Raw genomic sequence first — 23,304 nt, forward strand, 5'->3', positions numbered from 1 at the left:
TGAGTATAACAGCACTGATATGGCAGGCAAAAGCCAGAGGAAAATCCATCCAGGAAGTACTATTATTTTGAAAGGCTGTTTTTCCATTGAAAGCCTATCCACCATACCAAAGACCCAGTGGAAATATGTCTTCCTCAACATGTGACCAGTCTTTAGGCATTGTTTCAGGCTTTTACTCTGAAAAATGAGGGAGATACACCACTTTCAATAAGAGGACAGTGGAAATTTCCATCCATGAGCCAGGCACGTGATCGGGAGCGCGCATTTCTTGTTTACCTTTTTCCATTGACAAAGCTTTTGTCCGGTTGAAATATTATTGATTATTTATGACAAAAGCAACCTGAAGATTGATTTTAACTTCTTGATACTCCCCACCCCGGATCCGGGATCGTGAATAAAGCCTCAGGCTCATTAGCATAACGCAACGTTAACGATTTCTGAAAATCGCAAATAAAATGAAAATAATGCACCTGCTCTCAAGCTTAGCCTTTTCTTAACAACACTGTCATCTCAGATTTTCAAAATATGCTTTTGAACCATAGCAAATCACTAATTTGTGTAAGAGTATGCTAAGCTAGCTTAGCATTTTGAGTAGCATTTAGCACGCAACATTTTCACAAAAACCAGATAACCAAATAAATAAAATCATTTACCTTTGAAGAGCTTCAGATGTTTTCAATGAGGAGACTCTCAGTTACATAGCAAATGTTCAGTTTTTCCTGAAAGAATCTTTGTGTAGGAGAAATCGCTCCGTTTTGTACATCACATTTGGCTACCGAAATGAACCGAAAATTCAGTCACCAAAACGTCAAACTTTTATCGAATTAACTCCATAATATCGACCGAAACATGGCAAACGTTGTTTGGAATCAATCCTCAAGGTGTTTTTTCACATATCTCTTCATTGATATGCAGTTTGTGGAAGCCTGCTTTCCCCTCAGAATCGCATGGAAAAATACCAGCAGCTGAAAAAGACGCACCAATTTCGACGGAGGACACCGGGCGGACACCTGGAAAATGTAGTCTCTTATGGTCAATCTTCCAATGATATGCCTACAAATACGTCACAATGCTGCAGACACCTTGGGGAAACAACAGAAAGGGCAGGCTCATTCCTCTCGCATTCACAGCCATATAAGGAGACAATGGAAAACGGAGCCTCAAAAATCCTGCTGGTTTCCTGGATGCCGTTTCATCTTGGTTTTGCCTGTAGCTCCCGTTCTAGGGCACCCACAGAGAATATCTTTGCAGTTCTGGAAACGTCAGAGTGTTTTCTTTCCAAAGCTATCAATTATATAAATAGTCAAGCATCTTTTTGTGACAAAATATTGCGCTTAAAACGGGCACGTCTTTTTATCCAAAAATGAAATAGCGCCCCCATAGCATCAAGAGGTTAAACATCGTTTGACATGTTTCTACTATCTTTTATTGTGTTTTTTTACTTTTCGAGAGTGCTTATTGTGCCTTTGGATTTCTGAACTAAACGCACAAACAAAACGGAGGTATTTGGACAAAGATGAACTTTATCGAAGAAAACAAACATTTGTTGTCTAACATGGAGACCTGGGAGTGCCACCAGGTGAAGATCATCAAAGGTAAGTGATTAATTTTAATGCTATTTCTGACTTTTGTGAAGCTCTCCTTGGTTGGAAAATGGCTGTATGGGTTTCTGTGTCTAGTCGCTGAACTAACATAATCGCAGAGTGTGCTTTCGCCGTAAAGCCTTTTTGAAATCTGACACAGCGGTTACATTAATGAGACGTTTATCTGTATTTGTATGTTTAACACTTGTATCTTTTATAAATGTTTATGATGAGTATTTCTGATGTGGCTCTTGCACTTTCACTGGATGTTTGTTTGAGACAATGCATTTCTGAACACAACACACCAATTTCAAATGAGGTTTTTGGACATAAATATTAACTTTATCGAACAAAACACACATTTATTGTGCAACATGAAGTCCGGTGAGTGCCAGCTGATGAAGATCATCAAAGGTTAGTGATTCATTGAATCGCTATTTCTGACTTTTATGAGACCTCTCCTTGGCTGGAAAATGGCTGTATGGTTTTCTGTGACAAGGTGCTGACCTAACATCATCGTTTGGGGTGCTTTCGCCGTAAAGCCTATTTGAAATCGGAAACTGTGGCTGGATTTCCAAGATGTTTATCTTTAAAATGGTGTAAAATACTTGTATGTTTGAGGAATTTTTCATTATGGGATTTGACAGGTTAAGCACTTTGTGACAACTACTGATGTAAAAAGGGCTTCATAAAATACATTTGATTAACATGTATATCACACCAACTGACTGGTTCTTCTGATGTTCACACAGGATACCATGTTGAGACATTCTCTACATCCAGAGAGCAACAGCAGGAAGATCAGAGAGCTAAGAGGTCTCATCACTGCCCACATTGTGAACAGATTTTCCCATTTTTATCAAAGCTAAAAATACACCTAAAAATACACACAGGAGAGAAGCCGTACTCCTGCTCTGACTGTGGAAAATGCTTCAAAACATCAACGGTGCTAAAACGTCATCAGAGAACACACACAGGAGAGAAGCCTTTCTTCTGCCCTGACTGTGGAACTCGTTTCTCTCAGCTTTCCCACTTAAAATCACATGAACGTCTACATACAGGGGAGAAGCCATTCTCCTGCTCTGACTGTGGAAAACGTTTTAAAACATTATATGACCTAAAAGTTCACCAGAGAACACACACAGGAGAGAAGCCTTACGTCTGCTCTGACTGTGGAAAATGCTTCAAAACATCAACTCATCTAAAAGTTCATCAGAGAACTCACACAGGAGAGAAGCCTTATTACTGCTCTGACTGTGGAAAATGTTTTAAAACATCAAATGAGCTAAAAGTTCACCAGACAACACACACAGGAGAGAAGCCTTTCTTCTGCCCTGACTGTGGAACTAGTTTCTCTCAAGTTTCCCACTTAAAATCACATGAACGTATACATACAGGGGAGAAGCCATACTCCTGCTCTGACTGTGGAAAATGTTTTAAAACATTATATGAGCTAAAAGTTCACCAGAGAACACACACAGGAGAGAAGCCTTACTCCTGCTCTGACTGTGGAAAATGCTTCACAACATCAACTCATCTAAAAGTTCATCAGAGAACACACACAGGAGAGAAGCCTTATTACTGCTCTGACTGTGGAAAATGTTTTAAAACATCAAATGAGCTAAAAGTTCATCAGGCAACACACACAGGAGAGAAGCCTTATTATTGCTCTGACTGTGGAAAACGTTTTAAAACAACAACTCAGCTAAAAGTTCATCAGAGGACTCACACAGGAGAGAAGCCTTTCTTCTGCTCTGACTGTGGGGCGAGTTTCTCTCATCTGAGCACCTTAAAAACACACCAACTTATACATACAGGAGAGAAGCCTCACGTCTGCTCTGATTGTGGAAAATGCTTCAAAACATCAACTGAGTTAAAAGTTCATCAGAGAACACACACAGGAGAGAAGCCGTATTTCTGCTCTGACTGTGGAACTAGTTTCTCTAAATTTTCCCACTTAAAAACACATGAACGTATACATACAGGAGAGAAGCCTTTCTTCTGCTCTGACTGTGGGGCGAGTTTCTCTCATCTGGGCACTTTAAAAACACACCAACGTATACACACAGGAGCAAAGCCTTATTCCTGCTCTGACTGTGGAAAATGTTTTAAAACATCAAATGAGCTAAAGGTTCATCAGACAACACACACAGGAGAGAAGCCTTTCTTCTGCCCTGACTGTGGAACTAGTTTCTCTCAACTTTCCCACTTAAAATCACATGAACGTCTACATACAGGGGAGAAGCCATACTCTTGCTCTGACTGTGGAAAATGTTTTAAAACATTATATGAGCTAAAAGTTCACCAGAGAACACACACAGGAGAGAAGCCTTACTCCTGCTCTGACTGTGGAAAATGCTTCACAACATCAACTCATCTGAAAGTTCATCAGAGAACACACACAGGAGAGAAGCCTTATTACTGCTCTGACTGTGGAAAACGTTTTAAGACATCAAATGAGCTAAAAGTTCATCAGACAACACACACAGGAGAGAAACATTATTACTGCTCTGACTGTGGAAAAGGTTTTATAACATCAACTCAGCTAAAAGTTCATCAGAAGACTCACACAGGAGAGAAGCCTTTCTTCTGCTCTGACTGTGGGGTGAGTTTCTCTCATCTGGGCACCTTAAAAACACACCAACTTATACACACTGGTGAGAAGCCTTACGTCTGCTCTGACTGTGGGAAATGCTTCAAAACATCAACTGAGCTAAAAGTTCACCAGAAGACTCACACAGGAGAGAAGCCGTATTACTGCTCTCAGTGTGGAACTAGTTTCTCTAAATTTTCCCACTTAAAAACACATGAACGTATACATACAGGAGAGAAGCCTTATGTCTGCTCTGACTGTGGAAAATGCTTCACAACATCAACTCATCTAAAAGTTCATCAGAGAACACACACAGGAGAGAAGCCTTATTACTGCTCTGACTGTGGGAAATGTTTTAAAACATCAAATGAGCTAAAAGTTCACCAGAGAACACACACAGGAGAGAAGCCTTTCTTCTGCCCTGACTGTGTTAAAGGTTTTAAAACATCTACTCAGCTCAAAGTTCATCAGAGGACTCACACAGGAGAGAAGCCTTTCTTCTGCTCTGACTGTGGGGCGAGTTTCTCTCATCTGGGCACCTTAAAAACACACCAACTTATACACACTGGTGAGACTTATACACACTGCCTTACGTCTGCTCTGACTGTGGAAAATTCTTCAAAACATCAACTGAGCTAAAAGTTAATCAGAGAATACACGCAGTGGAACTAGCTTCTCTAAATTTTCCCACTTAAGAACACATATACAATGGGGCAAAAGGGTATTTAGTCAGCCACCAATTGTGCAAGTTCTCCCACTTAAAAATATGAGAGAGGCCTGTAATTTTCATCATAGGTACACTTCAACTATGACACACAAAATGAGAAGAAAAATCCAGAAAATCACATTGTAGGATTTTTAATGAAATTATTTGCAAATTATGGTGGAAAATAAGTGTTTCTATGTCTATTGTGCACGTTCCCTAAACTTGAGACATCTGTGACATTGTGTGTCCTTTTATTGTCCCCCAGCACAAGGTGCACCTGTGTAATGATATTGCTGTTTTATCAGCATCTTGATATGCCACACCTGTTAGGTGGATGTATTATCTTGACAAAGGCTGAAATGCTCACTGACAAGGATATAAAGAAGGTTGTGCACAACATTTGAGAGAAATTAGCTTTTTGTGCATATGGAACATTGCATTTCAGCTCATGAAACCAACACTTTACATGTTTAGTTTATATTTTAGTTCAGTTTTTATTGGTAGGCCAATGTAATATAAGCTAACATACAAATGGAGTGGAATGGATGTTTTTGACATATATAATACGTTTTGTCCTGAGACCAGGTTGTCCCTTTGCAGTATTCTGTGGGAAGGAGCTTGGAGACACTTTTTTTAATTAAACCTTTATTTATCTAGACAAGTCAGTTAAGAACAAATTCTTATTTACAATGATGGCCTAGGAACAGTGGGTTAACTGCCTTGTTCAGAGTCAGAACAACAGATTTTTACCTTTTCAGCTCAGGGATTCGATCAAGCAACCTTTTGGTTACTGACCCAGCGCTCTTACCACTAGGCAACCTTCCGCCCCTAACATGTATCAGATAGAGATGGTGTGATGATCACTTTTCACCATTAGTTTGGGGGGATTATTTTACAACTTTTGTTTAATGATACACAGTTTATGAAATGAATACACATTTATTAATTGTCTTTAAAACTAGATGAGTTATTTTAGTTACTGATCATGAATGTGTTTGGATTACTGCATTGAAGCAAACTTTCTTGATCTGCCAATGAGAAATAGGGTACATGAATATGTACTGGTCAACCTCTTCTTCTCTTTAGTATTCAGTTCTTCATATTAGATCTGACAGTATGAATGATTCTTATGGTTGTATTCAGTTCTTCATATTAGATCTGACAGTATGAATGGTTCTTATGGTTGTATTCAGTTCTTCATATTAGATCTGACAGTATGAATGGTTCTTATGGGCTGAGTGCCTGGAGTGTTTTTGTATGACTACAGTCAGGAGTTCTCTCTGACCCTGTGATGTCACCAGCACATTAAGTACATTCATCTTAAGATAGCCAGGTGAGACAACCACATATCACAGTAAACACATTTCTCCTCAATTAGTCAGTTTCACATTATTATTATTATTCTTTGTATTTTGGGGGAGGGGGGGGTACTCTTTAAAGACGAAGGGTTTCAGACCTTTTGGGGCAGATGGACAGGGCCTCTAATGTCCTAGCATCAGAGGGAAGCTGGTGCCACCATTGGGGTGCCAGGACAGAGAAGTGCTTTGACTGGGCTGAGAGGGAGCTTGACCTCCTGTAGCAGTGGGACGGCCATGAGACCAGAGGTGGCAGAACTGAGTGCTCGGGTTGGGATACAGGGTTTCAGCTTGAAAGTAGAGATGGGGCAGTTCCTCTTGCTGCACCGTAATTAAGCACCATTGTCTTGTAGTGGATGTGAGCTTCGGCTGGAAGGCAGTGGAATTTACGGAGGAGCAGGGTGACATGGGGGAACTTTGGAATGTTAAACACCCAGATGGACTGCAGTGTTCTAGATAAGTTCTGTGGCGACCCATCATTCAGGGCAGGTGAGCCACCTGTTTTGAGCCCCACAGTTATAGTGATAAAGTGTGAAAAAAATGATCTGTTTGCAACCAATGTAAAAAAAACATTTATAATTGAGTTATTAATAAATCCACAAACAAAAATGGTCTCTTTTGTTTTCTTGAGTAAGGCAGCTTCAAAATGCACGTCTTTCAGCCTAGCTCATTGCCTTCTGTGGAGGTGGGGCAAGCCAGCAGAAAATACGGAGCGTTGTGCCATGATTAGCTCAGTGTTCTGTCATTCATGGGGACAATACGTCACTACCAAGTCTAAGAGTAGAAATTGAAAATTCAAGCCCCTTGGGTGCTGCCGTAGAGCTACATTAGAAGTGCCCATCCATGAATGCTCAAGGTCATTGTCCACAGATAAAATAACGTCAAATCATGTGATATCTACAGTCGCTTTGATTGGACTGACCATGTCAACATCATACTTTCAAAATCTGAGCTAGCAACATCATAATGAATCAAGTCGACAATCTACTGGCAAATCCTTTTTAATCTTTGTCACATGAAGAGAAATAATGAGAAATTATAGATAAAATGTATCGGTGCTCATCGGCCATTGGACATAATCATTACACAACAAATTGCAAATTCAACCATGAGTGGTTTGGAAAGTGTCAGTGGCTAACTGCAAGCATTGCAAAGCAATCATTAGCCTGCTATTCAGTGGAGTGGCTCTGTGGTCTCAAGTCTAAGATTAAGGGGTTCTTTTCCTAGTTTAAAATGGTAAACATTCAACATTGGCCGTGCTGTCAATGAAGCTTGATTTGTGCCGTGCTCAAAACAACATAACTCAGTACTTCAAAATCTTACTTGAGTGAGTTCAATACAACTCGGAACTCAGAGAGAAACAAGCTACGACTGGGAAAATATGTTTTGAACTTTCAATCAACTCGGAATTGTAAATTGGGAACTCGGGCCTCATTTTACAGCTACGACCTGAAGATCACTGAGGTCATCATTTTTTTCCTGAGTTCCCAGTTGTCTTGAAAGCACCACAAATCCAGAGAATGCCAGACTTTGATGACAAAATAAACCCACGAAGGACCGCCGCGCCACCTTCCTGTTCAAGTGAGCACAGCACAACAAGGTGAGTCCAAAAATGTCTTGTATACTGTGCATAAATTATGTAATATGCCAGGGAGATGTGTGTACTGTAGCTAAGAAAGTAATACTAAGTCTATGTTGTGTAGTAAGATGTCAGTAGCCTATGTGCCTCACCCTAATAATTTGGTCTATTTTCACCTCTTAATTTTGCCCACTGCTCTGACTTGGTGGTCCACATGTAGCCAATAACCTGTTTTAGAGTCATCATTGAATATTGTAAGGGTTTTCATTGTCTGCTTACAGTTCTGACTTGGCGTACAGGGAGAACACTGTAAGAACGGTCCATGTTCTGAATTTTGTCGCTTTGCATTTCAAAAGGGCTGCACAAATAGTTATATTGACTCTGTCCTAGCTCGCTCATTAATGTCTTAATCGAAATTACGGATTGCCTCTTATCCGCTTTTCGTCCCCTTATGCCATAGTTTGAACATCTCAATTGTCAGTAGAAACCATATTTGTTTAAGAAAGTCAGCCAAGTTATTTTAAAAGGCAGTAAATGACGCAGAATGAACTGTTTTGTTGACAGACAAGGCTCCTCTGATAGCCAGGTGAAGCAGTGGTAAAGTGTCGGGACTGCTGATGGGTCCTGACAGTTTGTGGGCACCGTTATAGTGCAATTAATGTATTGTTTAGTGGCTTTTCTGGCATGCATCCCACTTTAATTATTTAACAAGGTAAGTCAGTTAAGAACAAATTCTTATTTACAATTAAGGCCTTCCCCAAACCTGGACGATGCTGGGCCAATTGTGCGCTTCACTTTGGGACTCTTAATCATGGCCGGATGTGATTGAGCTTGGATTCGAACCAGGGACTGTAGTGATACCTCTTGCACTGAGATGCAGTGCCTATGACCGCTGCGCCACTCGGGAGCCCTTAAAATGTTTGTGCCCAAAGTGGGGCAGGAGTTGGATGGCACAAGCTGGGAGCCAACAGAGATTGGAGAGATGTTTTTCTACTCTTCCCCAGATCTGTGCCTCGCCATAAACCTGTCTTGAAGCTCGACAGAACATTTCTTAGACCTCATGGCTTGGTTTTTGCTCTGACATGCACTGTCAACCGTGGGACTTTATATAGACAGGTGTGTTCATTTTCCAATCATGTCCAATCATTTGAATTTACCACAGGTGGTAAATCCAGTCAAGTTGTAGAAACATCTCAAGAATCATCAATGGAAACAGGATGATTTGGCATCAATTTTCTCAGGGCAAAGGGTCTGAATAGTTATGCAAATTAAGGTATTCATTTTTATAAATTTGCTTAAAAATGTGCTTTGTCATTATGGGTTATGGGTCGCCACAAAACTGTCTCGAAGCTCGACAGAACATTTCTTAGACCTCATGGCTTGGTTTTTGCTTTGACTTGCATTGCCAACTATTTTGACAGGTGTGTACTTTTCCAATCATGTCCAATCATTTGAATTTCCCACAGGAGGACTCCAATGTAGAAACATCTCAAGGATGATCAATGGAAACAGGATGCACTTGAGCTGAATTTTGAGTCTCAGAGCAAATGGTCTGAATATTTATGCAAATGAGGATTCATTTTTATAAATTTGCTAAAATGTATTAAATGGGTTTTTTTCTCGCTATGTCATTATGGGGTATTGTGTGTATATTGATGAGTGGTATAAATATTTTTTTGTATAAGGCTGTAACGTAACAATATGTGGAAAAAGTCAAGGGGTCCTGTATAATGCCCTGTATATGCTTTAAACTACAATTTAAGGAAAATGCATGTCCAATGGTTATCTGTAAGTGGTAAATCACAAAAACACCTGGCATAATGGAAAATGCATGTCCAATGGTTATCTCTGTATTAGTATTATCCACATTAAAACACCTAGGAAGAGCAGTGGTTATCTCTGTATTAGTATTATCCACATTAAAACACCTCGGTAGATTAGTGGTTATCTCTATTAGTATTATCTCTGTATTAGTATTACCCACATTAAAACACCTAGGAAGAGCAGTGGTTATCTCTGTATTAGTATTATCCACATTAAGTCACCTCGGTAGATTAGTGGTTATCTCTATTAGTATTATCTCTGTATTAGTATTAAAACACCTAGGAAGAGCACTAAAACCCTGTATTACCCAATTGTAGAGAACAGAGAGGACAGAGCATGTGGCTTTGCAACACACAGGTGTTTCATCTCCACACTGGGATGATTTTAACAGTGCAACGCCACTCAGGCCTCATGCCTCTCAGGTAGGAGGGTACCAGAAATAAATTAATAAAAAACACAAAACTAATGAAGGAGCACACAGGGCCACAACACTTCAGGAGCACACAGTCACCAACAATATGTCCCTGGCGTCAATACTTTCAACTTGCTCAGCTCGCTGTTACAGTACAGCACCACCAAATTCCATTTATTAAGTAACCGTCTGTCTTATGTTACGTTTTTATGGTTACATATCACACTATTTTGAGAGTCCTATTTTTATTTTTAGTATGTTACATCTTGTCTATGAGACGAGGCTGCACCTTAACCTAAATTATGCACAACAGGTCAAGAGGTGTGTTTTCCCTTCAGCATCTGCATGTGGCATAAGCTCACCCACCTCACAGCATGAATCTAAAATGGTTAACCTTGGCTGTGAGTGATGGGAAAATAATCTGACTACGGCAATTACTTGAATAATTCAATGGATGTTTTGTTTACAAACTTGTAATTTGTCTTGTTTAAAAAAAGAATTGACTTCGCTATGGGGCCGTCAATGGGAGTTGGGCCGTGCTTCAGCTGAACTGCAGTACCAAAGATACCCTCTGAGCACAGTGGAAAGCATGCTAAAAGACTGGAAGCCTGACCCCTTGATCCGAGAAGGGGGTAATTGCAGACCGCAATTTGGGGCGTTCTCTAATATCGGGTGTTTCATGGTATCAAGTTTACACCAATTGATGCTCCCCATTGGTCCTTAACCGTTTCTTTTGCGTTGGGGACAACAGTTGTTGAGAACTGTGGCATTGTAGCTACGCCTAACCTTAACCCTTTTCCTAACCTTAATCTCAGTCTCCTAACCACCGTTAATTATCACAACCTGCCACGTTAGTTATCCGAACCTGCATGGTAAACAAATCCCTAACCCTCACCCTTTTCCTAACCTTAACCTCAGTCTCCTAACCTCCACTTTAATTGTCCTAACCTGCCACTTTAATGATCCTAACCTGTTATGTATGCTTTGTGCCTAGTTAAATAAATAAACAAAACGTTTAACAAATAGTCTCCATCAGTTTCATAACACCGAAACTGACCAATGGCATGTGTCCATTTTTATTATATCAGGGAACATCCACATCAAGAAACTGTACAGTAGTTCTCCTACTGGGAGGTGCTGAAATAGTTTAAAGAGCGATTGGTGCCGAGGAAGCTATGGCAATGGATGGCCAGCAGCCCGTTGAGATTCATAATGTCGTTTACCAGTTGACGGATACCGATAGTAGAGATAAATTGTATGTGCGGCTGAAAGGTTTATGGGAGTTCAGGCATTCATATTGGAAGCATTGCAGGCAGTGGTGTAAAAAGTACCCAATTGTCATATGAGTTAAAGTAAAAATACTTGAGTCAAGGAAAAGATTAAATAAGTATCAAAAGTAAATGTAATTGCTAAAATATACTTAAGTATCAAAGGTAAAAGTATCAATAATTTCAAATTCATTACATTAGGCAAAATAGACAGCACGATTTTCTTGTTGTTTAAATGTACGGATAGTCAGGGGCACACTCCAACACAGACACAGCGCGCGTTCCTAAATTCGCTCTGGCTAAATACTCCGATTTCAGAGCACTCTGGTCTGAGTGCCAGAGGACAGAATAATTAACGAAAAACGAACGCCCAACACCCCTAGAATACGACCGGTGTCAGTAAACACAATATACTTAAGTACTTTACACCACTGATTGCAGGGAATACTGACTGAAGATGTTCCTCCCTACGAGGCCCATGAGACTGTGTAGGGATGTGATTTGAATCGGGCTGTGACTGAACGAGTGGGATGTTGTTATTTATCTATTTTTGTATTTTGTTTTGATGTCGTTGTTTCCACAATGGACATGTATTTCTTTCTACAGTTTACTAACCGTACAGTAGGTGGAGGCAGACACGTTATATTGTGTAAACGTCAGTATACCAGAGAAGAAGATGACGCTGTTGCACTGTCATAGTTGGGAACAGGAAGTTCCGGGAAGAAAACGACAGAACTGTGTTATGTCGATAGTGGTTGTGTCCGTTTCAAATGTATTATTACAGGTATGTAATAGCACGTTTTAAACCTTCTAATGTCGAAAGAATGTATATTATGTTAGGTAACAAATCCGTCAATGTATTATCACGTTTGGTAAAGGTTTTAATTGTATGTGTTATTTTGGGGTCAAATCGAGTGAGTGAAGAAGGTGATTAAAAACGATTTTTCAAGTCACACAGGTAGAGTTTGGGTTTGTCTGAGTGTATGTACATAATTTCGTTAGTAATTTCATAAAGATTCCATTTATTTAAGTTCGTTTTTACATGTTCTTGGTTTTGTGTAAAATGATGCTTATGAGCTGGTAAATAGCCTCCTAAGCATCCTGATCTCGCGAGTTTACATATACTGTTTCGTTAATGTAAGCTCGCGAGATCTGGATGATTCGGACGAGGCACGTCAAATGGCGGCTTCAACTGTTTTGGTCGTCTTCCTAGGAGTTTGCTCGTGGGGAAATGGCGACATGAGGCTGTGTGATGAAGTGTCAAAATAGAGGGAAGCTAACTGAAGTTATCCTTCACCATTTGGAGAGAGATGCCAACTGCATGGAATGGCGTCGATTAATGCGGATGAATCGGAGCACGTGTCAAACTCATTCCATGGATGACCAAGTGTATGCGGGTTTTCGCTCCACTCTTGTACTTGATTAATGAATTAACATCACTAATTAGTGAGGAACAAAGCTCAACTGATTGTGTATGTTTTAATTGAAAGGAAACAAATAAAACCCGCTGAGACTTGGCCCTCAATGGAATGAGTTAGACACCCCTGAAACAATTGAAATGGAGAGAGAGAGAGTTTGAGAAGCAACAGCTGTGCTGGAATACGATCAATGTGCGGGACAGGTCTGATGATATGGAGCGGGAGGATGAGGGCCTAGTATGTGAATGGTCTGTAGTGGAAAGACAGGAAGAACAGAGATAATGATACTGGAAGCAGTGGAGCATGTGGTTCAGAAACTCTAAAGAGGCCTATTGGTAGGGAACTAGAGTAATAATGTGTCACAGTGGAAAATTTGGGATGATATTTGAGGAGACCACAGGGCCTCATTTACACCCTATCTGATTAACCAAGGCCTTAAAGGGAGGTGAAGTTCAGCTGGGCAGGATCTGTGTCCATGGTAGATTGTTAATATCTTGTGCTGGTCAGGTTCAGCAAGGGAAGGTTCTTCAATTGGAAAATCATAATGGGACAAAGCTCAGAAGCCAGGACCCTGGAGCTGATGCTACATTGAAGGGAGTAATTATCTCTGAGGTCCCAATATCTATGTCCATGGATGATATTGTTAAAGAACATGTGAAGGGAGACAGAGTGGTTGAAGCCTAAAGGTTGATCAGTAGGAAAGAGGGTTAAAGAAGTGAAAGCTTATCAGTGCTGTTGAGGTTTGAGAAGGTTTTGTCTGGAAAAGTACAGAATAGGATTCCTTAGCTTCAATGTCAGAAAATTTGACGCAGCCTCATCAATCAACCAATCAAATGTATTTATAAAGCCCTTCTTACATCAGCTGATGTCACAAAGTGCTGTACAGAAACGCAGCATAAAATCCCAAACATCAAGCAATGCAGGTGTAGAAGCACAGTGGCTAGGAAAAACTCCCTAGAAAGGCCAGAACCAAGGAAGAAACCTTGAGAGGAACCAGGCTATGATGGGTGGCCAGTCCTCTTCTGGCTGTGCTGGGTGGAGATTATAACAGAACATGGCCAAGATGTCCCAATGTTCATAGATGACCAGCAGGGTCAAATAATAATAATCACAGTGGTTGTCGAGGGTGCAACAAGTCAGCACCTCAGGAGTAAATGTCAGTTGGCTTTTCATAGTCAATCATTGAGAGTATCTCTATCGCTCCTGCTGTCTCTCGAGAGTTGAAAACAGCAGATCTGGGACAGGTAGCATGTCCGGTGAACAGGTCAGGGTTCCATGACAGCAGGCAGAACAGTTGAAACTGGAGCAGCAACAGTGAATCATCACAGTGTTTTTAAATGCCAAAGAATGGGACATGTAGCTGTTGAGTGGAAAGATGTGCCAAGTGTGGTGGGGAACATGATTACAGTGAATGTTGGAGCAATGTGACGGTGAAGTGTTGCAATTGTGCGGAGGACACAGAGAGCAGCATTTGGTGGATTCCAGGTGCAGAGAGATGCTCAGAGATATAGAATCTGTCATGATGTATCATATGCAGAGGCTGTAAGACAGACTGGTGGAACTACAGTGCAGACTGATGGAGGTGAAGCAAGGTTATTCATGGAGTTTCATGGCTGGTCCCGTAGTAAGATGACCTACTGTCAGACTGATGGAGCTTCCATGGCTGGTCCCGTAGTAAGAGGACCTACTGTCAGACTGATGGAGCTTCCATGGCTGGTCCTGTAGTAAGAGGACCTACTGTCAGACTGATGGAGCTTCCATGGCTGGTCCCGTAGTAAGAGGACCTACTGTCAGACTGATGGAGCTTCCATGGCTGGTCCCGTAGTAAGAGGACCTACTGTCAGACTGATGGAGCTTCCATGGCTGGTCCCGTAGTAAGAGGACCTACTGTCAGACTGATTGAGCTTCCATGGCTGGTCCCGTAGTAAGAGGACCTACTGTCAGACTGATGGAGCTTCCATGGCTGATCCTGTAGTAAGAGGACCTACTGTCAGAACTGGTCTTTCTACTAGTCCTGACATGGTTTCGAGGCCTGTTCAGAAATCTTGCGTCCATAAATGCACTGTGACAAAGGATGCTTTAACAGTGAATAAAATTTACTTCATAGCTTTCATTGGTGAGGTTATCAACAACTTGGATTGTGTAAAGCAGAAATACCAGGTTTAAAGTTATCTTGTAAACTGCAGCAGAGTTGTTGGGGGTAACAGATGTTACTGTCGGTATGGTTTTTGATAAGCTGGATAACCTGGGGGTGGATTGTCTCAGCATAATATAAACCCCAATGTTTGCAAACACAGAAAGGGATCTATTGATAATGTTTATTTGGGGGTGTGGGATGGTTTTTTGGGGAAGGGGAGGGTGTGGTAGAAGTTAATAGGGATTTCTTGGTTTATTTTCTTAGTACAGAATTAGACAGACATGGACCTTAAACGTTTGTTTGCGGACCTCCATGATACCATAGGAGATCTGCATCAACGGACTTCAGTGCAGGTAGTGCCTCATCAGAGAGAGAACATTTCAGTTGCTCTACAGTTCTGAAGCTGAATGTAATGATTATCAGTTCTTTACATTGTAAGTCGCTCTGGATAAGAGCGTCTGCTAAATGACTTAAATGTAAATGTACTAATTTTCAGACACTGATAATTCTTACTATTGTGTGAATGGGAAATAAAATAGGTTTTTGTGAGTGAAATAATACAGGGAATAAAAGGTTATTCATAAAAATGGTACATAGTTCTGCCTGAATCATACTGCAATCTTGTCCTAAATTGTTTTATGCATTTATGTGAATTTAGGAAATCTAATGTAGATTAAGTGCAATTATGTTGTGCAATTTAAAATGTGTACTTTGTGTCTAATGTGAATGAATGTTTTGTCAAGGATTAGCTACCTGATCTACTGAAATGAGATAATTGAACAAGAAAAAAGAATATATTTTTACAGAATAAAGGAAGTGCCAGAACTGTCAACACTAACTTTTGTGTCCTTTTGTCTACATAACTACAGGCCGACTCAGATTAAGAGGCCGTTAACATCAACAGTGAGGACAAACCCAGCCTGCTTCTTTCCTTCAACACCAAGTCTGAACCTACAGTCACTGGGTCCTGCTTGTGACAGTGGAGCCCAGTTTGCACTGCAGGATCCAGAGATGACATCAGTGAATCTGGAAGACTGCAGTCAAACACTGGAGCTGAATGTCATCATTAAAGATGAAGAGGAGGAGGAGGAGATCGGTACATCTGTTAGTCATGGTAACAGCAGGTTCTATCTACTGTGCATCCGGAAAGTTTTCAGACCCCTTGACTTTTTTCACATTTTGTTACTTCCTTATTCTGAAATTGATGAGAACTACAATTTAATCCATCAACACACACATTACCACATGTCAAATGTCAGGTTTTTAAAATGTTTGCAAATGTAATGTTGAAGCCCCTTTGGCAGCGATTACAGCCTCTTCTTGGGTATGAAGCTTGGCACACCTGTATTTGGGGAGTTTCTCCCATCCATTCTCTGTCAGGTTGGATGGGGAGTGTCACTGCACAGCTATTTTCAGGTCTCTATTTGGGTTGTGTGCTTAGAAGGTGGAACTTCACCCCAGTTTCTCCCATCCATTCTCTGTCAGGTTGGATGGCGTGCCCTAGTGTCATCTGACAAGGATTTTTGAGGCATGATCTATTTTCAGGTCTCTCCAGAGATGTTGTGACGATTTGTAGGTTCAAGTCCGGGCCTGTCCTGGCTGGGCCACTCAGTATTTTTCCATGGACATTCAGAACTGCATGTCAATGAAGAGATGTCCCAAATTGATTCCAAACAACGTTTGCCTGCGTTATCTTGGTAGGTGACTGTGCTTAGCCAGGTGTAGAAAACGTTGTCCTGTTGGAAGGTGATTTTATTTATTTGGTTATCTGGCTTTTGTGAAAATGTTGCTTCACCAAAATGCCAGTCTGAGGTCCCTGAGATGACAGTGTTGTTACTCTGGAACCGGTTTTATAATGAGCAAGGGATCTGGGGAGTTTCAAGAGGTTAAGGATCTCAATGTTCTTTGCTCCGATCATCTTGCCCTCAATCCTGACTAGCCTCCCAGTCCCTGCCACCACCATGCTTTACCGTAGGGATGGTATTGGCCAGGTGATGAGCGGTGCCTGGTTTCCTCCAGATGTGATGTTTGGCATTCAGGCCAAAGAGTTCAAACCTTATTTAATCAGACCAGAGAATCTTCTTTCTCGTGATCTTCGTCTTTTTGGTGCCTTTTTGCAAACTCTAAGATGGCTGTCATGTGTCTTTTACTGAGGAGTGGCTTCCGTCTGGAAACTCTACCATAAATCCCTGATTGGTGGAGTGCTGCAAAGATGATTGCTGCAGAGATTGTTGTACCTTTTGACGGTTCTTCCACCTCCACAGAAGAACTCAGGAGCTTTGTCAGAGTGATTATCAGGTTCTTTGATCACCTCCCTGACCAAGACCCTTCTCTCCCGATTGCTAAGTTCGGCTGGGCGGCCAGAGTCTTGGTGTTTCAAAACTAATTATATTTAAGAATGTTGGAAGCCAGTGTGTTCTTGGGGACCTTCAATACTGCAGACATTTTTTTGGTACACTTCCCCAGATCTGTACCTCAACACAAACCTGTCTTGGAGATCTACGGACAATTCCTTTGACCCCATGGTTTTTGCTCTGACATGCACTGTCAACTGTGGGACCTTATATAGACAGGTGTGTGTGCCTTTCCAAATGATGTCCAATCAATTTAATTTACCACAGGTGGACTCCAATCAAGTTGTAGAAACATCTCAAGGATGATCAATGGAAACAGGATGCACCTGAGCTCAACTTCGAGTCTCATAGCAAAGTGTCTGAGTACTTATGTAAATATGGTATTTCTGTTTTTTATTTTGAATACTTTTGCAAACATTTTCGAAAAACCTGTTTTTGTGTTGTCATTATGGGGTTTTGTGTGTAGATTGTTGAGGGAAAAATATTTCATTGATTTTAGAATAAGGCTGTAATGTAACAAAATGTGGAAAAATTGAAGGGGTCTGAATACTTTCTGAATGCACTCACTGCTACGTTATTTTCATAAGTTCCTCTATAAATTGTGACCCAGCCTGTTGCCTGGTTGAATTTTGTAATTCGGACATCACACATCTTAAGCGATCTTGAGTGCTTAGAGAGGAGACTAAAGAAGGGAAATAGTCAAAATGCCACTTTAAAAAAAAAAGTTATATGAAATGAGTCAGTGTAGTTACTAACCCTTGTGATAGTGAGTGGAGGATGATATGAAATGAGTCTGTAGTTACTAACCCTTGTGATAGTGAGTGGAGGATGATATGAAATGAGTCTGTGTAGTTACTAACCCTTGTGATAGTGAGTGGAGGATGATATGAAATGAGTCTGTGTAGTTACTAACCCTTGTGATAGTGAGTGGAGGATGATATGAAATGAGTCTGTGTAGTTACTAACCCTTGTGATAGTGAGTGGAGGATGATATGAAATGAGTCTGTGTAGTTACTAACCCTTGTGATAGTGAGTGGAGGATGATATGGCTCATAACATTCACTCCTTTTGTCCCTTCTTGACTTCCACTGTTACCAGGGTTGGGGTCAATACCAGATACTTCAGAAAATCAGACTGAAATTCCATTTCTCTGCAATGCTTTTAAATTAGGAAAATTTGGAATTGGAATTTGGTTTGCTTTGTGAATTGACTGGAATTTAAATGAAATTGACCCCAACCCTGACATACCCACTTTTAGAATAGTTTTATTCCCCTTTTGTATTGTACAGCCTACTGATATGAATACATATGTCACCCAGTACAGCCAGAAGAGGACTGGCCACACCTGATATGTGACTAGTTTCAGAAAACTAGGTGTATGTCACACGTCACTACTTCACAGTAGAGCTATTTGAACGCAAACTCTTTTTTTAAATCAAAATGTGTTTTTTGTCAGAAATGCCTTTTGGAACATGTGAACTTTCATGTGCCTTTAATAACAAACTTGTATGCCATCTGTAAATACAAATAAAGTAAAACAATTCTGAGCCTAGTTGGTTTAGCCACAGATAAAGCCAGCAACCTTTCAGCTAGCCATCATTGGCTGAGATAATGAGTGGGCTGGACATGCCTAGAGATTAGTTGAGATTGGTCTGCCATATAGCGCTTCTGTCTATTTGAGCTGGTCAGTATGTGTAGGTAATCCTGTCTAATGCGGTTTTAAAGAATATATATTTCGTAGTGTAACTCCCCACATTCTGGAGGACCGAGTTTTGAAATCAGTGGAATTAGAGTATGATAGGTAAGGAAAACACCTGTCTCTGGATTACATCTTCAAACTAAGGGTAACGATGACATCAGTGAGAGAGGGAGAAGCGTCCATCCATGTATACGGACGGGTAAGATAGTCTCGCTCGCTACATTTTCAGATATTACATGTTTCTAATTTTGTCAAAGTCATTTTAATTTCAAGTTAAAGTATTAGTGTACTGTTAGCTAGCTGGCTAACGTTAGCTTGGGTGCTTGACTACTGCTGTTAGGTCAACTAGCTAACATTATGATCTGTGTAGTAATATTATTCATATCTCAGAGAAATTTGCGTTGCTAGTTATAGCCTAATGTTAGCTGGTTAATATTGAACCTGGTTTGTTAGCTACCAGCAGATTCATGCAGGTTACTAACGGCAAGAGTTGTGACTATGGTTCATTGTTTAGCTAGCTAGCTACATGTCTTAACAAAAGACTCCACTTTGCAAGTAACCATTTCAGTAGAATGTTTGTCACTGCAACAACTATTGATAGACGTAGCTGGTAAATGCGCTCTGCCTATCTACTCTGATTTCAGAGCACTCTTGTCTGAGTGTGCAAGAGCACAGAATAAATGCCGAATTTACGAACGCCCAACAGCCGTTGAATATGGCCGTGTCTGTAGAAGTTGACAAAAATGTGTATATTGTTGCCAACAGCACAGGGTGTGAACGATACTGAATGGGTGTAGACAAAGAGGTCTGCAGAAGGTGTACCAAAACATTCAAAGGCCATTTTCTCAAAAGTGAGGTTACAAGTTTGTCAACTTTTAAAACAGAATTACTCTCCTATTGTTCCTCAACTGTAGTGTATGATATACAATTTTCTAACTCTGAGTCTACTTCTATCCAATGTATGAAAAAATAAAAAAACACAATTTCAAATGTTGGTACATTAGATCAAGCCGGTCGGTCACATATGAATACATATGTCACCCGGTACAGCCAGAAGAGGACTGGCCACCCCTCAGAGCCTGATTCCTCTCTTGAACTCTTCCTATGTTCCTGCCTTTCTACTGAGTTTTTCCTTAACCACTGCACTTCTGCATTACTTGCTCTTTGGGGTTTTAGGCTGAGTTTCTGTTCAACGCTTTGAAAACTGTTAATTTAAAAAAGGCTTCATAAAAAAAATCATTGATCAATATCACAACTGAGTTGGGATTGACATGTATGTCACACAAACTGACTGGTTGTTCTGATGTTGTTCACACAGGAGACCATGTTGAGACATTCTCTACATCCAGAGAGCAACAGCAGGAAGATCACAGAGCTAAGAGGTCTCACCACTGCCCACATTGTGAGGAGATTTTCCCAATTCTATCAAAGCTAAAAATACACCTAAAAATACACACAGGAGAGAAGCCTTACTCCTGCTCCGACTGTGGGGGGAGATTCTCCCGATTGGATACCTTAAAATGTCACCACCGAATACATACAGGAGAGAAGCCTTACTCCTGCTTTGACTGTGGTAAATGCTTTAAAACATCAACTGAGCTAAAATCTCATCAGCGAAGACACACAGGAGAGAAGCCTTACTCCTGCTCTGACTGTGGGGAGAGTTTCTCCAGATTGGATACCTTAAAATGTCACCAACAAATGCATACAGGAGTGAAGCCTTACTCCTGCTCTGAATGTGGAAAGAGTTTCTCTCAACAGGGCAACTTAAAAACACACCAACGTATACATAAAGGAGAGAAGCCTTACTCCTGTTCTGACTGTGGGAAAGGCTTTAAAACATCAACTGAGCTAAAATCTCACCAGAGAACTCACACAGGAGAGAAGCCTCACTACTGCTCTGACTGTGGGGCGAGTTTCTCTCAATTGAGCAATTTAAGAAGACACCAACGTATACATAAAGGAGAGAAGCCTTACTACTGCTCTGACTGTGGGACGAGTTTCTCTCAGTTGAGCAACTTAAAAACGCACCAACGCATACATAAAGGACAGAAGTTCTCTCAGACCAGCTAAGATTAAAGTCACTCCATCACTTAATTCTCATTTGATAAAGGAAATGGTAACAGTGAATTTGATCAAATGAAGAAAGCGTAGAACACTCGATTGTAATCCAATAGTTTCTCACTGTGAGAGAACTGTACAGAGGAAAAGGAGTGTTATAGAATGTTAGCCTCTCTTTACTTTACTGATCAGTGTTCACCTTGTCAGTTTTGGTGTGTTTTGTTAGATTCTACTGTAAACATATTGAGATTACCATGATTTTCCCATAGCGTTGAAAACCCTCTGAAGGATCACTTGTTAAAACAATGCAGTGTGATGGTTGACTGGGTGGTACGGCTTCCTTCTGCAGTTTTCTGTTGGATTGAGTTAGTAGACATAACATGTATCAGATAGAGATGGGGTGATGATCAGTTTTCACCACTAGTTTCGGTATATTATTTTTGCTATTAATCAACTTTGTTTAATGATAAACAGGCTTTGAAACATTGACACTGAAAAAATATATATAAATGCAACATGTTTTTATTTTCTATTTCACCTTTATTTAACCAGGTAGGCTAGTTGAGAACAAGTTCTCATTTGCAACTGCGACCTGGCAGACCTGGCAACATGTGAAGTGTTCGTCCCATGTTTCAAGACCAGAAATGTTCCATATGCACAGAAAGGATATTTCTCTCAAATTCTGTGCTCAAAATTGTTTCCATCTCTGTTAGCATTTTTCTTTGCCAATATAATCCACCCATCTGACAGATGTGGCTTATCAAGAAGCTGATTAAACAACATGATCATTACGCAGGTGAACCTTGTGCTGGGACCAATACAAGGACAGTCTAAAATGTGCAGTTTTGTCACACAACCCAATGCCACAGATGTCTCATGTTTTAAGGGAATGTGCAATTGGCATGCTGACTGTAGGAATACCCACCAGAGCTGTTGCCAGATAATTGAATGCTAATTTCCCTACAATAAGCTGCCTCCAACATTGTTTTAGAGAATTTGGCAGTACCTCCAACCGGCCTCAACCGCAGACCATGTGTATGGTGTTGTGTGGGCGAGCGGTTTGCTGATGTGAATGTTGTGAACAGAGTGCCCCATGGTGGCACTGAGGTTATGGTATTGTTAGGCATAAACTACGGACAACAAACACAATTTTTGTGCCATTCATCCGCCGCCATCACCCCATGTTTCAGCATGATAATGCAGCTTTGTGAGGCTCATTTGAACTTGTTGAATTTCTGGGATCTTTTATTTCAACTTCATGAAACATTTGACCAACACTTTACATTGCATTTATATTTTGTAGATTTGTTATTTTAGTCATTGATAATTAATGTATTTGGATAACTGTAGGGAACTTAATTGATCTACTAATGAAAAATAAATGTTCTACTTTAATTTGTGCTGGTCAGTCTTTGTTTTCTGGGGTTTCTATACTGTAAATATTCTTTTGTTTTATTTCTTAAAATTCAAAATGTATATTTCTATCTCCTAAAAACATGTCACTACAGATCTACACATCACCATGGGGACAAGCCAATATGCCAGCCACCAGTATTCTCACTAATGCATATGTAATGGTTTAAAAACCTTAAACCTATTAAGTAATCTATGATTTTCATGGAGACTTCAAATGGATCTCCCAGGTATCTAGATGGATCCTACACATCACCATAGAGACTTCAAATGGATCTCCCAGGTATCTAGATGGATCCTACACATCACAATGGAGACTTCAAACGGATCTCCCAGGTATCTAGATGGATCCTACACATCACCATGGAGACTTCAAACGGATCTCCCAGGTATCTAGATGGATCCTACACATCACCATGGAGACTTCAAACGGATCTCCCAGGTATCTAGATGGATCCAAAGAACAGGATTTACTCCACGACCACTTCTCTATTTTCCCCATTTATTCCTTCTCTCGTCTCCACTCGACACGCCATCAAACAACACATCCCCTCCGCCATCTTCTAGCCTTCCTGAGTCTGCCTCCTCTCCGTCTTTCTCCCAATGAATGGCCTGATGCCTCCCTGTCTCTGTGGACGCAAGGCAGAACACGCATAGCACACTGCATGCCTCTTTCCCTCCAGGCAAAAAAAAAAAATGTTTCAAATTCTCGCTGAAGTTTCTAGCCACAAGCATAAACTACCTAGCTGGCTTTTTCGATGATGTCATGGGGGTCTGCAAACAAACGTTTAAGGTGCATTCTGCCACCTGTGCAGGAGTGTGAGATCATTTATGGTCTGCATATTTTTTTCTGTAAAATAATTATTTAAATCAACAAATCCCTACTAACTTCTACCACACCC

General features: G+C 40.6%; 2 protein-coding genes across 8 annotated transcripts in view; both read left to right on the forward strand.

Annotated features, from left to right (window-relative positions):
- Positions 1 to 6,849, forward strand: part of LOC135543192 (gastrula zinc finger protein XlCGF17.1-like) — a 32,855-nt gene extending 26,006 nt beyond the window's left edge. For all 5 annotated transcript variants that reach the window (XM_064970288.1, XM_064970293.1, XM_064970289.1 and 2 more), the window contains one exon: positions 2,336 to 6,849. In XM_064970288.1, the coding sequence (XP_064826360.1) occupies positions 2,336 to 4,815 (2,480 nt within the window). In that variant the 3' untranslated portion in view covers positions 4,816 to 6,849. The remainder of the gene's footprint in view (positions 1 to 2,335) is intronic.
- Positions 6,850 to 12,000: 5,151 nt separating this feature from the next.
- On the forward strand, positions 12,001 to 22,384 carry LOC135543203 (gastrula zinc finger protein XlCGF7.1-like). 3 transcript variants are annotated; one of them, XM_064970315.1, is made up of 5 exons: positions 12,003 to 12,104; positions 12,627 to 12,711; positions 13,042 to 13,073; positions 15,745 to 15,989; positions 20,247 to 22,384. In XM_064970315.1, the coding sequence occupies exons 2-5, from the start codon at positions 12,700 to 12,702 to the stop codon at positions 20,999 to 21,001; spliced, it is 1,044 nt and encodes a 347-aa protein (XP_064826387.1). In that variant the 5' UTR covers positions 12,003 to 12,104; positions 12,627 to 12,699; the 3' UTR covers positions 21,002 to 22,384. The 3 variants fall into 3 exon arrangements, with proteins under 3 accessions (XP_064826388.1, XP_064826387.1, XP_064826389.1); XM_064970317.1 differs by lacking the exons at positions 12,627 to 12,711; positions 13,042 to 13,073 and adding an exon at positions 15,145 to 15,228 and having other exon boundaries at positions 12,013 to 12,104; XM_064970316.1 differs by lacking the exons at positions 12,627 to 12,711; positions 13,042 to 13,073 and having other exon boundaries at positions 12,001 to 12,104.
- The last annotated feature ends 920 nt before the right edge of the window (positions 22,385 to 23,304 follow it).

This window comes from Oncorhynchus masou, chromosome 7, assembly GCF_036934945.1.
Source record: "Oncorhynchus masou masou isolate Uvic2021 chromosome 7, UVic_Omas_1.1, whole genome shotgun sequence".
NCBI lineage: Eukaryota > Metazoa > Chordata > Actinopteri > Salmoniformes > Salmonidae > Oncorhynchus > Oncorhynchus masou.